General features: G+C 36.8%; 1 protein-coding gene across 5 annotated transcripts in view; it reads left to right on the forward strand.

Annotated features, from left to right (window-relative positions):
* LOC127440229 (serine/threonine-protein kinase TAO3-like) overlaps positions 1–14,318 on the forward strand; it is a 101,073-nt gene that overhangs the window by 48,347 nt on the left and 38,408 nt on the right. For all 5 annotated transcript variants that reach the window (XM_051696721.1, XM_051696720.1, XM_051696719.1 and 2 more), the window contains one exon: positions 12,836–13,046. In XM_051696721.1, coding sequence (XP_051552681.1) covers positions 12,912–13,046 — 135 coding nt within the window. In that variant the 5' untranslated portion in view covers positions 12,836–12,911. The remainder of the gene's footprint in view (positions 1–12,835; positions 13,047–14,318) is intronic.

Here is a 14,318-nt window from a genome sequence, read left to right on the forward strand (position 1 = left end):
AATAAAAGTCAGTTTTTTTTTTGCATGATCAGTCATATTTTCAAAATCAATGGCAAAATTTCATAATTTCTGCCAGGGTATGCAAACTTTTGAGCACAACTGTATAAGAAACAAACATGAAAAACAGGGACACATGCTATCTTCATCATTATTATTAATGCCTCCAGTGCCTGTCATCTTGTTTTAAAGAATAGATCAAAATAGATGTAAACGTTTTTAGTTTGTCTTGATTTACTTTTTCCTACTTTCTGTGAGTTTTAAAATGCTACATTTGCCAGTATTTCTGGCAGATGTAAGGGAGAAGGAGAAATACAGGGATGGGTGAGGGAGAAATACAAATGTATTTCTCCCTCACCCATACTTTTGAACTGTTCTTAACAATAAACTTATAAGTATCAAAATCAGATAAATTATCCATTGCACTTTTCTCCTAAGAACTTAATAATATTTTTAATTAATTTGGTATTCATGTGTACAATCTGGATTTTTTTAACAAAAAAAAAAAAAAATGCTGTCCCAGTTACTTTTGTAATTACAACATGAAAGCATTTCAGAGAACAGTTTTAGAGTTTCAACTGAAGTTGAGATGGAAATGAGAAGTCACACTAAAGTTTTGACAGTAGGCGTCCCGTGTACCGGAATACTGGCTGTTCGCCGGGGGAGTGGTAGTTTCTCCGCTTTTATTCCTGCTCCTGCGAAAATGATCGACAGATGGTTGGATGACGAAATTAGGGAACACTTATGACTAATTTTAGCTATCCTTGCTAACATGATTATCGAGTGGGTCTTACCATTAAATGCTTTAAATTATATGTCAGGTCCTTGGAAAATGACAGCATCTTCACAGCTGGAATTCTCAGTGGAAAATTAGCCATCCAAGCGGGGGTATTCCTCCCTATTTCACGGTAGCCGGTTTTGCGAGTTTCTTCTGCCATTTTGTCCTCTCCAATGTGGAAAGTCCGGTAAGAGATAAGCACCTTGAGTTTGTGTAATTAATCAGTCTGTTGTCTCTCAGCTGTGATGAGCCTTAATGCTGAAGCTGTTAGTTTATAGCCGTTTAAAGTTATTTCCTAGCTTTAGTAGTGTAGTAGTAATACGAGTGATCAAGTAGTTCTCGATCGAGTTCTGTTGAAAATAAACACTGAGTGAAGCTGTCTCCACGTCACCAACTGGCTCATATTACACACAGAAATGGTCTTTTGCCTCCACCTGCTGGCTAAAATATGTAATGTCACAAAATTAAATGTAAAGAGACAGATGGCTCTTAACACATCTGCACTGCTCTTACACTTTAGTTTGGAATGGCATGAACACAAGCGGAGTGATGCACACACAGTGAAGCGTCTGAGTGCTGATGGTGTGAGACCATCAGTACTCATGGAACGTCTCTCGTCCAATCAGATTCGAGGACGGAATTAACTGGTGTGTGTGTGTGTGTGTGTGTGTGTGTGTGTGTGAGTGTATATATATGTATGTATGTATATGTATTTATTTGTATATTATAAATGATGATGCCCCCTTCTCGGCTTTCTTAATATCTTTATTCGTTTTCAGTTGCGTTACACTTACATGTTGTCAAAAGTCTGGCAAGTAAAAAAATTAATTTACCAGCCAGTGGCAGTTAATACTCCAACGTGTCTGTAGAGGGTTGCGCTATCTCTATCTTAATTCCTCTCTGTTTCTGCACATGTGTGTTTAAGAATGAATGACTCTGCCCTGTATGCTGTGTGAAGGGGAGATATTCCAGTGTTTGGTGCTCGAAATAGAGCTGTCAGTGAGGAGAAGCAACCGATCATACTGAATTAAAGCAGTCAGGCAGGAGAAGCCAGCTTTTTCTAGTCTTGGCCTGCTTCAGATTGCTCTCTCGTGCGCTCTCTTTCTCCCACGGCCCTTCTCTCTATCTCTCTCTCGATCTCTCTATCGCTACCCCCACCAATGGTCAGCCATGAGCAACACTGTCTGCTGAGTCACACAAACAGAAAAAGAGGCAGAGAGCAGAAGAGAGGATGTGAACATGAGGGGTGCCCTGGGAAATGGAGAGGAGGTTGTTTTTTGACCCTCTTTTCTCTCTTTCTTTCTATTCTCCCACTTCCTCTCTTGCTCTTAGCTCAGAAACACTGCTGATATTTTCCACCTCTTTTATGTTATTCATGCAAGTGTTTCTTAATTATGAGCTCCTAGAGGTGCCAAGCTATATCCGTTGTCAGCTGTTTAAACATTCTGTATGTCTTATTTGATTCATGTTTAAAGGAGCATTTTGTTTTATCTCCCTGAAATCTTGTTTGTTTCTTGCACCAAAACAGTCATAATTTACTTTTACCTGACCGTTTTCTGACTTATCGCTGACATTTATAATAAAACAGGGTGTTTTTGCTTCTGTATCTTAAGTTCCTCTGTAATGATTGGCTAATTAGAGTTCTACACATCTCTTTCCCCTTGTGTTAATTTATTAAATATTCTGGCTAATTTAATAATCATTTATCTGGTAATAAGAGTGTAGTATCCTCAGCTGGGTGATAAAACTGGTTACATTTTACTCAAATCAAAAGAAACAAATAAGACATTATAGTAACACTTTACAATAAGGTTCCATTCGTTAACATTAGTTAATGCATTAGGTATCATGAACAAACAATTAATCTATTTTTACAGCATTAATTAATCTTTGTAAATGTTAATTAATAAAAAATACAATTGTTTATAGTTAGTTCATGGTAGTTCAAAGTGCATAATAAGTACAGCATTTGATTTTAAAAATGTGTTTGTATATGTTGAAATTAACTAAGATTAATAATTGATGTAAAAGTATTGTTCATTGTTTGGTCATGTTAACTAATGTTCTTAACAAATGGAACCTTATTGTTAAGTGTTACCGAAATTATATTTTTCATATAAAAAATGAAGCCGTTTTTTATGGCTTTAAGATTTTTTGTAATTATTTTTTTATTAACATTATTTTTTATGACAGTTGCACACATTTTACCCATAGTTCTCAGTACCGCAATGCGAATAGGATGGTCATTATGACATTCTCATTACCGCAATGTGAAGAAAAAAAGGATTTAAATTGTAAAGTTGTATACATTGTTATAGTGGTAATACATCGTTCTACATAGTTGTACTCCCTTGGTACTGCCTTTCATTTCACTATATTAATTTAAAACAGTAAAACAAATTATATATTATGGTAATGAGAATCATCATTGAAAACATTGGGAATAGTAAAACCAAAACATCCAGACAGGTGATTTGTGTGGGAGGGAGGGTAAAATGTGCTTAAATGTCCTTAAAATAATGTTACAATTCAAAACAATCTTAATGGTAATAAATTAAGGCTTAATTTTCTAAGTGCGAAAAGTGAACATCAATCCCAGAACAACTGCAAAGGACCTTGTGAATATGCTGGAGGAAACAGGTAGACAAGTATCTATATCCACAGTAAAACGAGTCCTATATCGACATCGCAAGGAAGAAGCCAATGCTCTACAGACTACAGTTTGCAAGTGCACATGGGGACAAAGATCTTACTTTTTTGGAGAAATATCCTCTGGTCTGATGAAACAAAAATGGAACTTTTTGGCCATAATGACCATCGTTATGTTTGGAGGAAAAAGGGTGAGGCTTGCAAGCCGAAGAACACCATACCAACCGTGAAGCATGTCGGTGGCAGCATCATGTTGTGGGGGTGTTTTCTGCAGAAGGGACTGGTACACTTCACAAAACAGATGGCATCATGAGGAAGGAAAATGATTTGGATATATTGAAGCAACATCTCAAGACATTAGCCAGGAAGTTAAAGCTCTGTTGCAAATGGGTCTTCCAAATGGACAATGATCCCAAGCATACCTCCAAAGTTGTGGCAAAATGGCTAAAGGACAACAAAGTCAAGGTATTGGAGTGGCCATCACAAAACACTGACCTCAATCTGAAAGAAAATTTGTGGGCAGAACTGCAAAAACGTGTGCGATCAAGGAGGCCTACAAACCTGACTCAGTTACACCAGTTCTGTTTGAAGGAATGGGCCAAAATTCCAGTAACTTATTGTGAGAAGCTTGCGGAAGGCTACCCAAAACGTTTGACCCAAGTTAAACAATTTAAAGGCAATGCTACCAAATACTAACAAAGTGTATGTAAACTTCTGACCCACTGGGAATGTGATGAAAGAAATAAAAGCTGAAATAAATCATTCTCTCTACTATTATTCTGACATTTCACATTCTTAAAATAAAGTAGTGACAGGGAATGTTTTCTACGATTAAATATCAGGAATTGTGAAAAACTGAGTTTAAATGTATTTGGCTAAGGTGTATGTTAATTACTGACTTCAACTATATGTCTTGGACATTTTCTTATAGGTTTCATTAGAATTAAACTGCTCTATGTAGCACATTTGACCATAATTAACCCCAATCCACATAATTCCACAGATCCTCCCATAAAATCAGTGCTGAAAATGCAAAAAAATAAATTTCATAAATATTCCAACTTATTCCATCTGGGTCTAGAAGAGTAACGCCTCCTTTATAACATGCTTAGAATATATATATATATATAAAAAAAAAAAAAAATATATATATATATATATATATATATATATATAATTGTGAATCTGGATTACATAAACTTAGTTTTATAGTTTTCACTGTCATTCGTCAGGGTGGGTCGAGCTGCTAAATACTAAAGGTGTTGTAAATATAGGCTGTTATATAATAATGTGCTCATGGTTGTGATGTCATAACTGTGACATGTTCTGAATGACCGGTTTTTGCAGCCAAGTTTTAATATATGGTCTTGGTGGACTGACTTTGCGTTGTGAACGCTAGAGAACATCATAGTACATTTGTACATCTGCTTTTCCATGATATATGACCCCTTTAAATATTTTAAAATATGCTGCAGTCATTGATGTTCCTGACCTAATTGTCTTTTGAATGTAACATATACAGGTATTTAGGTTATGCGTTTGATCACATGTGTCTGTAAATTATTGGTAAATATTAATTCATGAACATAATGATGTGACTGCTATTATTCAGTCATGATGTGAGGCAGCACTGATGACTGCACAGCTCGTGTTAGGGCTGATTAAAGGGTTTGGTCTTAAGAACTGATCTGTGTGCTGTTTACAGCTCATATCAAAGACTGCTGTCTCCTGACACACAGTCATCAGGGGAATGAATTAAACATCAGTCTCTCTCGAATATGCCGAGTACACATGTTGCATTTCACACTTTCACGCACACAGCGTCACGACTTCTGACTCGCAGGTCGTTCCTGAAGTCACGTGTTTAGTTTGACCAGAGCTTGAATATTCAAAACTCATGTTGATTTTTGTTAGACCTCCCCATCTTAAAGGGATATTTCACCGAAAAATGCAAAATTCTGACATCATTTACTCACCCTCATGTTGTTCCAAACTGGTATAAGTGTTGATGCTGCTCTTTTTTTCTTTACATTCAATGAAAAAGAATGGTAACTGGCTTTCAGTTCCTAACATTCTGTCCAACATCTTTTGTGTTCTACTGAATACATTTTTTTTTTTTTTAATCCAGATGTTTGGAACAATATGAGGGTGAGTAAATTATAACACAATTTTCATTTTTGGATGAACTATACATATTGATAATAGTCAAATATTTAACTAGTGAAGTGTTCCACTTTCAGTTCTAATGTAGTCCTAATGTAGTGATGTTTGTGGAAGCTTGATTAAATCTTTCCCTTGGGCCATACAAGTTGCATTACTTGTTCAAAGGATGTCCCGTTTCAGTTTTATCTTTAGTGAAACGACGAAGGAAAAAAATAAAAAGTTAACTTGTTTATTGATTTTTCTCCAAAAAATGGCACGCAGTGTAGTCCTAGGACTCCTTCAGTAAATGTATGTATTTATTTATTTATTTATTTATTTATTTTTTTCCGTGTCTGTTTGATTTGTGGGAATAGTGGGTGTGTCTGTCACATTCGTGACTTGTTTGATTTAGTGAAGGGAATTCCAGCATGACCTTTCGCTTTACATAATGACCTTTTAATTTTGTTTAGCTTCTGTTGTTTGCAGTTTGCAGGCACATATAGTAATGTGGCTCTGATCATCCGATCAGAATATACAGTAGAGGCCTTTTTGGAATAGTTTTACGGTTGTGAATCTCACATTTCTAAATCAGTTAAGTAATGTGAAGGTTTTTTTTTTTTTTACACTGATACCATACTTGTCATTTAGCTATTTGTTATGAATAATAATCTTTGCATCCATCAAGATCCGAATAAAGGCATTTTATTTGTAAAGTAATTAATTCCCTGAAGTATCTTAAGTGAGCTAACTATTACATTTCCAGCAAAAATAACTATAATGTTATAGATACTGTTGGTACACTTTAGAATAAAATTTAATTAATTAACATTAGTCAACTACGTTATTTAACTTGACAATGAACAACACTTTTAAAGAACTTATTAATCTTGGTTAATTTTCCACCCCTAGAGCTTGGTTGTCCTAGCATGTGTTGCACTTGTGTGATTTCACATGTTTGTGGAGACTTCTCCATGTGGAAGGTCTGTGGTTTTGGAGCACAGGCCTTGCACGGACACTCCAATCGAGAGTGCTTTTCTCACCCGCTTGTCAAACATATGTTTTATTCAGCAGCCTGATGCACCACACACACACAAACGCACACGTGCACATTCAAAGATAAATTAGTAATGCGTACAGCTTTCCACTGGGACCTGACGGCAAGAAACTAGGAGAGATATATAGGGGAAAAGTCAGTGTGTAATGAAGTCTGTCTCACGCTTTCATACATATACATGGAGTCTCTCCCCATTTCACCCCTTCTCTAATCTGGCTAAGCCTGCTCATTAATCTCCCAACCTCAGCACAATTCAGCCATAGATTTACAGTTATTCCTACACTGTGAAGAATAGTTTTCTTAATCAGTATTAAGTCTTGTTTTCCAAAAAAAATATCTAACAATTCTTAAAACACAATAAATTTAAGAAGCAAAATTGTGTACAACTGAAAAAAGATCTTTCAAAGAGTATTTCTTAAATTACGTTTTTTTTTGTTAAGCGTTAACCTAAGCATATATTTTATTTGATTAATGCTTCAAAGATTTTTTTTTTATATATGTTTTAATATCTTTAAGGTGTGTTAACATATTAATATAGTTTTAATGACTTTATGCAGTTTTGCTCCTCATGTAAAAAGTTTTTTTTTTTTTTAATTAATGTTTTCTTTTTATTTTTAATCATAAACCTCACTGATTTTGTTAGATTTTTTTCAAACATACAAACAAACAAAAAATGTTGTTTAAATATCGGATGCAGTTTTACTTTGCATGTAAATGTATTTTCTTTTGTTTAGATGGATTTATTGAAAAAAGGAAAAAAATACTGATTACGATTTTTTTAATACCAATGTTTGAAATAACCAGTTTGGATATTTTGTTTAAACCGGTTCGTGGCTCTCACTTTTGGGCTCTTACAACCTGTTGGTTCTATATTGCATCATTTCACCTCCTCAGCCCCTCTCTGGTCTCGTCCTAAAGTGGGATTCTGGCTCCAGTTGCTGCCGTCTAATTGGATGCAGATCTCTGGATCTCGGCCTATTAGGGTCAAGGAAAGTGCTTTCGTGTTCAGAGTCACCATTTGAAGCAAAGGTAGAAGGCGACAACTCAACTCATGAGCTGGAAAGTGTCAGAAGCAGAAAAAAAGAAGAGAGACACACAGATATACAGACAGACATGATGCAACTTTAAGACATTGTGCTGTCTGTTGCTAGTGTCAACCAGTCACGGCCAGCCTTGACTAAATGATGGATGTTTATTAACTCTCCACATTGCTTACTGTGCCAAGTAAGACGTGCTCCTGGATCAACATCTTTTGTCAGTTCCTGAAAGCTTCCTATCAAACCAAAATAGTCCAAGCCCCAACACTAACCCTGACACGATGTCCTAACCTGACAAGCGACAGGAAGTTATGTTGGTCGCTTGATTCCTGCAGTGTCGTGATGAGTAGCCCCACCCACAGTCAAATCCTACTCCATTAAGGTGCGGTCGTACTAGACTTCATGCTCATTTCGATTCATAAGCATCTGATCGAGGGAAAGAAGAAATGCAAGCTTCTTGTTTGGTAAACTCAGACTTGCGATTTGGGACAGCCAAGGGACGCTTGACCAATAGACAATCTTAACATCGCACATCTCTTAGCTCAAAACAACAATTCATACTGCACAGAGCTGGGTATCGCCATCCGCCTTATGATACGGTGCATATCACAATACGCATGTCACGACTGAATATGTCACGATACATCACAAAATCAAAATTGGATTGCGATTGAAACTGTGGTGCATGAGGGACATCCAGCATGTCTGCGAGAGAATTGGTGAATCTGAGGGTTCAGCTTCAGTCTCTCTTGTGCTTAATAAAAGAAGTTCTGACTGCACTGAGAAGCACCAGTATCAGACTTTGCTTATTTAGATGCCCTGCTTCATCATTAAATAAATATTGGACATGATATGAACACATAAGTGGATGTATAAAAATATCAGTACAGGGATCAAATTAATCAATACAATATCGTAAAAAAAAAAAGGTCACAATGTATTGATGTATGACTTATTTTGTATTATAATATTTATTTCTTAAAAACAGAAGACATGGAGCATGACATCATATACTTCGTTGCAGGGTCTGAAATAATTTTGCATTCTCAGTCTAGTGTGACCATGGCTTAAAGCTGTGTATTAAACATCAAATATGTTCTGCTTTACGCTGCATTTTTGTTTTCAGTGTGGACAGGCGAATTACTTGATGCTGTAAAAGTAATGTATTACATCTTGTTTGGACACCTAGTAAAACTGTGTCCTAACCAGAGGCGACGCAATCAAGCGACATAGGACATTTTTTCAGTCGTTTGGTTTCTACTTAAGCTGTTTCACGCCCACTGTGAAATCTGATTGGTCCAAAGTCCTGCTGCACATAACTGTACATTAAACATCAGATATGTTCTGAATGGCTTTCATTGGGAGCCATCAACAACCCCTGTACAGTGGTGCTTTCAGTAACATCTTTAAACAAACGACGGAAATGTAATATTGATTGTAAACATTGATTCCTCTTCAGTTCTGTTAAAGAAAATTAATAAATGCACAAGGACATTGTTCTTGTGGACTTCAGTCAAGTACACTGAAACTTGAAGAGAGTTTTACAAAAGAAAATCATTAGCTTGACAGAGAATTGACCAAATAGACCATACCAAGCATTGTGTAATAAAGTCAAAAGTGTTGATAGCAGCCTACAAGTGTATTATCTGTTCTCTACTCAATGAAGTGTGAAGTTCATGTCCCTTTGTGATTTACATTTAAGCCAAGTAAATTCTGTGGAGTGAAGCGTTTAGTGATTGCATTGTGCAGAAATCTGTATAGTGTTGTTAGATGACTATGTGAACTCTGATTCACCTTTTATGCCAATTAAACGGTTTAACCATCACCACCACTAGCGGCTTTAAATGTACGGCCACTGAAGCTTCTGCTGCCTTTCAGCTTAGCTACCCGCGATCTCTATAGCACAAGAGCATGCTAATTGATTTCTGCAGTATTCATTCTGTAATTGGATAGTCCAGGGCATAGTGAATGCATGATTTCACACACTTGGTCATTGGACTGAAAGTCACCACATGAACAGTCATGACAGAGAGTCTTCGTTCTTCAATCGGGTTAAACAACAGAGACTAAGATGGGTGGAAAAGGGTGTCCTTCCATTCTTGCAAAGCACCTGAGAATATCACCGTGTAACACCGTGTTTGTTTTTTTTGGTTCTTGGGTAGTAAGTGTTATTTCCTAATTGCTTATGCCTCAAAAGTATAGAAAATGGCTATTATTCCCTACAAACTTTGCTTTTGTGACCAGGACAGTGATATTTTGAACTGTATCTATTTTCTAGAACATTCCAGATAGATTCAGTGCTGAGTAAACATGGAGTAACTTCTAGAACTTTCCAGTAATATAAACAGTAGTATAAATATAGGGGCCTTAAGCCCACCAGTTTAGTTTAGTTCCAGCTGCCTAAGTGGATACATTTCAAGACCTTACTGGACGTCTTAAAGTGTGATGAGTACGGCTGGGAGGTCATAGGAGACTTCAAAATGGTGGCAATCCTGATGGGTCTCCAAGGCAGTTTTACCAAGTTTCCCTGCTATCTTTGCCTTTGCGAAAGCAGGGACACCAAGGCGCACTACCACAGGCCAGACTGGCCACAGCGGACCGAGTTCTCTGTGGGGAGGAACAACATCAAGTGGGAGCCACTGGTGGACCTCCAGAAGGTGCTGATGCCACCACTGCACATGACATTGGGCATTATGAAACAATTTGTCAGAGCTCTAGATAAGGAGTTGGCAGCCTTCAAGTACCTTCAAGACTTCTTCCCTAAGCTGTCTGAGGCAAAGGTCAAAGCCGGTGTCTTCGTCGAACCACAGATAAAGAAGATCCTGTAGTGCAATGAATTCCCCAAGAAGCTCACTAGTAAGGAGAAAGCGGCTCGGAACAGTTTTGTTGCAGTGGTTCAGGGCTTCCTGGGCAGTCACAAGGCCGAAAACTATGTGGAGCCTGTTGAGATCTATGGCACAATGGGCTGTAGGATGTCCCTCAAAGTCCATATCCTTGATGCTCATCTTGATAAATTCGAGGAGAACATGGGAGCGTACTTGGAGGAGCAAGGCGAGCGCTTCCACCAGGATATACTGGACTTTGAATGCCGCTACCAAGGACAGTATAACGAGAACATGATGGGAGACTACATTTGGGGGCTGATTCGTGAAAGTGATTTACAGTATATTCGTATAATCACTTCTAAATCTTTTGTAGTCATTTTTGTAATACTTTAGTATAAATACATGTTAATTTGGATTCATATGTTGTTTTTTTCTGACTTTTTGTGAACGAAAAGACACATTCGCCTGTTTTTTCATTGGAAATTGGTAAATTTCAAAATATCACTGTCCTGGTCACAAAAGCAAAGTTTGTGGGGAATAATAGCCATTTTCTATACTTTTGAGGCATAAGCAATTAGGAAATAACACTTACTACCTAAGAACAAAAATTGTGTGCAAAAAAGAAATGCAAGCTGCTTGTCGAAGTTAATTTCTATAGAAGTATACAGCAATTACACTGCCTTTTCACTATCTTCGACCTCCAGATGTAACTGTCTGATTTTTCCTTTGATTAAGTTTTCTTGCAATGGATTGTATTCATTGCAAGGGAGAAAACACTCGTACCTACCATTCTTAATTTTGTAATTATATGAAAAATAAAGTAAAAAAAAAAAAAGCAATTAATCATGCCCCTGATCCGTTCGTTTATTCTGTAATAAGGAATATTCCTATAATTGGAGCAATTTAAGCTTGATGTACCACTTTGATGTGGCAGTAGGGGGCAGTTAGCTCGAGCTGTCCAGTCAACATGCCTCGTCAAACCAACGAGAGCAGGCAGCACAGGCTTCCACAGCATGCCTTTTGCATTCTATTGTGCTTGGTTCAAAGTGAGATGCTTCAAAAGCGTCCCTCTGATGCATGAGTACATGGAGTAGTTAAAAATAGCTAAGATGGAAACAACACAAGTGCACATTTAAGGAATAGTTTACCCAAAAATGAAAATTCTCTCATTATTTACTCACTCTCATGTCATCCCAGATGTGTATGACTTTCTTTCTTCAGCAGAACACAAATTAAGATTTTTAGAAGAATATTTCAGCTCTGTAGGTCCATACAATGCAAGTGAATGGGTGCCAAAAGTGACGCTCCAAAAATCACATAAAGGCAGCACAAAAGTAATCCATATGACTCCAGTGGTTAAATCCATATCTTCAGAAGTGATATGATAGGTGTGCTTGAGAAACAGATCAATATTTAAATACATTTTTGCTAGAAATTCTAGAAAAAATGCATTACAATATAATAGGTAAAATAAACCTTCTCAATAGCGGGATAACTTCGGCAAGTTATTCCATATTGCTTGCATACCAATTGTGAACCATACTGAAGCAGACATAAACCCCGGTTCAAGGAAATTTGGGTGGGAAGTTGGGTTTATCGAGTTGGGTTGCACCCTAACTGTAGTGTGAAAATGTTTAACCCCAGGTTGTCCCTGAAATGTGTTTACACTGAATTAAAGTGTCAGCTTTGAGAGCGGCTATGGATTAAAATAGAAGGGCTAGATGATTCTGATGATCATTATATTTGATGGTGAATGTAAAGCTGGATATTAGCCCAGTGTGTTGAGTCCCTGTGTATTGGATACACAGTGTTTTCAGCACCTTTTGTTCCCTGGTCAATGGCCACTAGTATGTCAGATGTCCAATGACTCAGTAGGCAGTGTTACATGCAGGTGGCCACTTTGTGTGTGTGTGTGTGTGCGTGTGTGCGCGTGCACATGCTAGCATGATGAGCAATGCTGCCAGATGCTGAGCTGTCTTTTCATGATGCCTAAGCAAGCTTCCCCCACTGACAACACATTTGTGTAACAACAGCTTACCATCGCAAGCACATGTACACAGTCGATCATGCCGGGAGTGTGATGGAAAAAGCCTGTCTTGGTGGTCCTAGAATCAATGTATACTCACTGTTGTGTGCGTGATCTGTTCTGTCAATAAAGAGTGAAGATGACTATTTTTTTATTTATTTATTTTTTATTTTTTTTTATATATAAATATTACAAATTATTTCCAAAAAATTCTAAAAGTTTTGTCTGAAAAGTAATTAATTCACATTTGTCTGCTGATGACCCATACTGGATGACCCTGATGGTGTTTAGTTGAGCTTTAATATTTATTTTTCTTTGTTCCTCTAGGCAAAGCAGGTAAATGCCGGGCCTGTTGAATGAAGGCGAGCAGAAGCACGTGGACATCAGAGGCTCTTTCTAGCTCATGATGCCGTCGTCCACGCGGAAGGGAGGACTAATAGACCCGGATTTAGCAAACCTCTTTTTTAAAGATGACCCGGAAGAAGTCTTCTGTGACCTACATGAGATCGGCCATGGGAGTTTCGGCGCAGTGTACTTTGTGAGTATTAAAATGAAAAATGTCTTTTTCAGTACCGTGTTGCCAGAAACTGGTGGAAACTGAGAAATTGACAATCGGAATCTTAACAGCAGTGATGACTACTATTTATGTTGTTATTGGTGTTTCATATTATATGGTATTTTACAAAAGGTTTCATTTTTATTCCATGTTTTTTTACATCAGTAATGTCCTGACTATACTTTGTGATCAGTTGAATGCCACTTTGGTGAATTAAAGTACCAATTTCCTTCCTAAACAGCAAAATCTGTACATTATTACGAACGTTTGGCTGCCAGTGTAATTTGTGCGCACTTCAATCTTAAATTTTTTGCTGAAAATAAGTTGATCAGACACATTCTTTGAAAGAGTGAAGAAGACTCTTGGCTTTATTTTTGGGACTGTGTGATGTGCAGCTCAACGCACAACAACTTAATTCTGAAAATATAGTGGAAAATTATGTCCGGCCCGACAATCTCTTTTGGAGCCATTTTATGAAACAAAAATGAATGATATTTGTGTTAAACTTTATAGAGGCCATGGTGTATTATGCTTATATTTACAGTTGCTGGTGAAAGAAGTTGAAGAGTATAAAATGTTTGGATTTGGGTAGTTAAAAATATAGAATTTATTTTTTGATTGAAGTGTAATTATAATTTAGAAATATTTTAGCTTTAAGTTTTCGTGTTTCAATTAATGAATTTTTATTTTTAAAGAAAATTGACCAGTAGAAGTGAAATGCTTGAAGCAAACAACTGACGAGGGTTGGGTTTCTCGAAAACGTTGCAACTTAAGTTTTAAGGTCATCTTAACTAATGTCGGCTGGGTTTCCTGAAGCTCCAAGTTAGTAGCACTTAAGTAGTATTTAAACTCTAAGTTGCGTTTCCAAAAAGCATCATTATCGAAGTAGTTCATAAAAACGTTCGTAATTAACAAGAGTTTTGAACCTATCCTAAGTCCATTAAATGCAACTTGAACGTATCTTTCTGGCATCTTTCACAGTTTATCAAAGACAATGGGAAATGTAATAAATTGTATTAATATATTTTAATAATTGGAAAGACATTGTAAACTATTTCAGAGGATAAAATAAGTGTTGAAAAAATCGCTATGAAAATCTCTGCAGTCTGCGCATGACAAAAACCGATTAAGAAGACAAATGTGAGTAATGTGATCATGCAGTTTAAAACTTAAATAAATATGTCTGAATAAATAATTAAAATATGTTTAAAAAAGGAGATTATAGTGAGAGTGTGCAATGAGAGATTCCCTCTC

The sequence above is a fragment of the Myxocyprinus asiaticus genome, chromosome 4 (genome assembly GCF_019703515.2).
Source record: "Myxocyprinus asiaticus isolate MX2 ecotype Aquarium Trade chromosome 4, UBuf_Myxa_2, whole genome shotgun sequence".
NCBI classification, from domain to species: Eukaryota; Metazoa; Chordata; class Actinopteri; order Cypriniformes; family Catostomidae; genus Myxocyprinus; species Myxocyprinus asiaticus.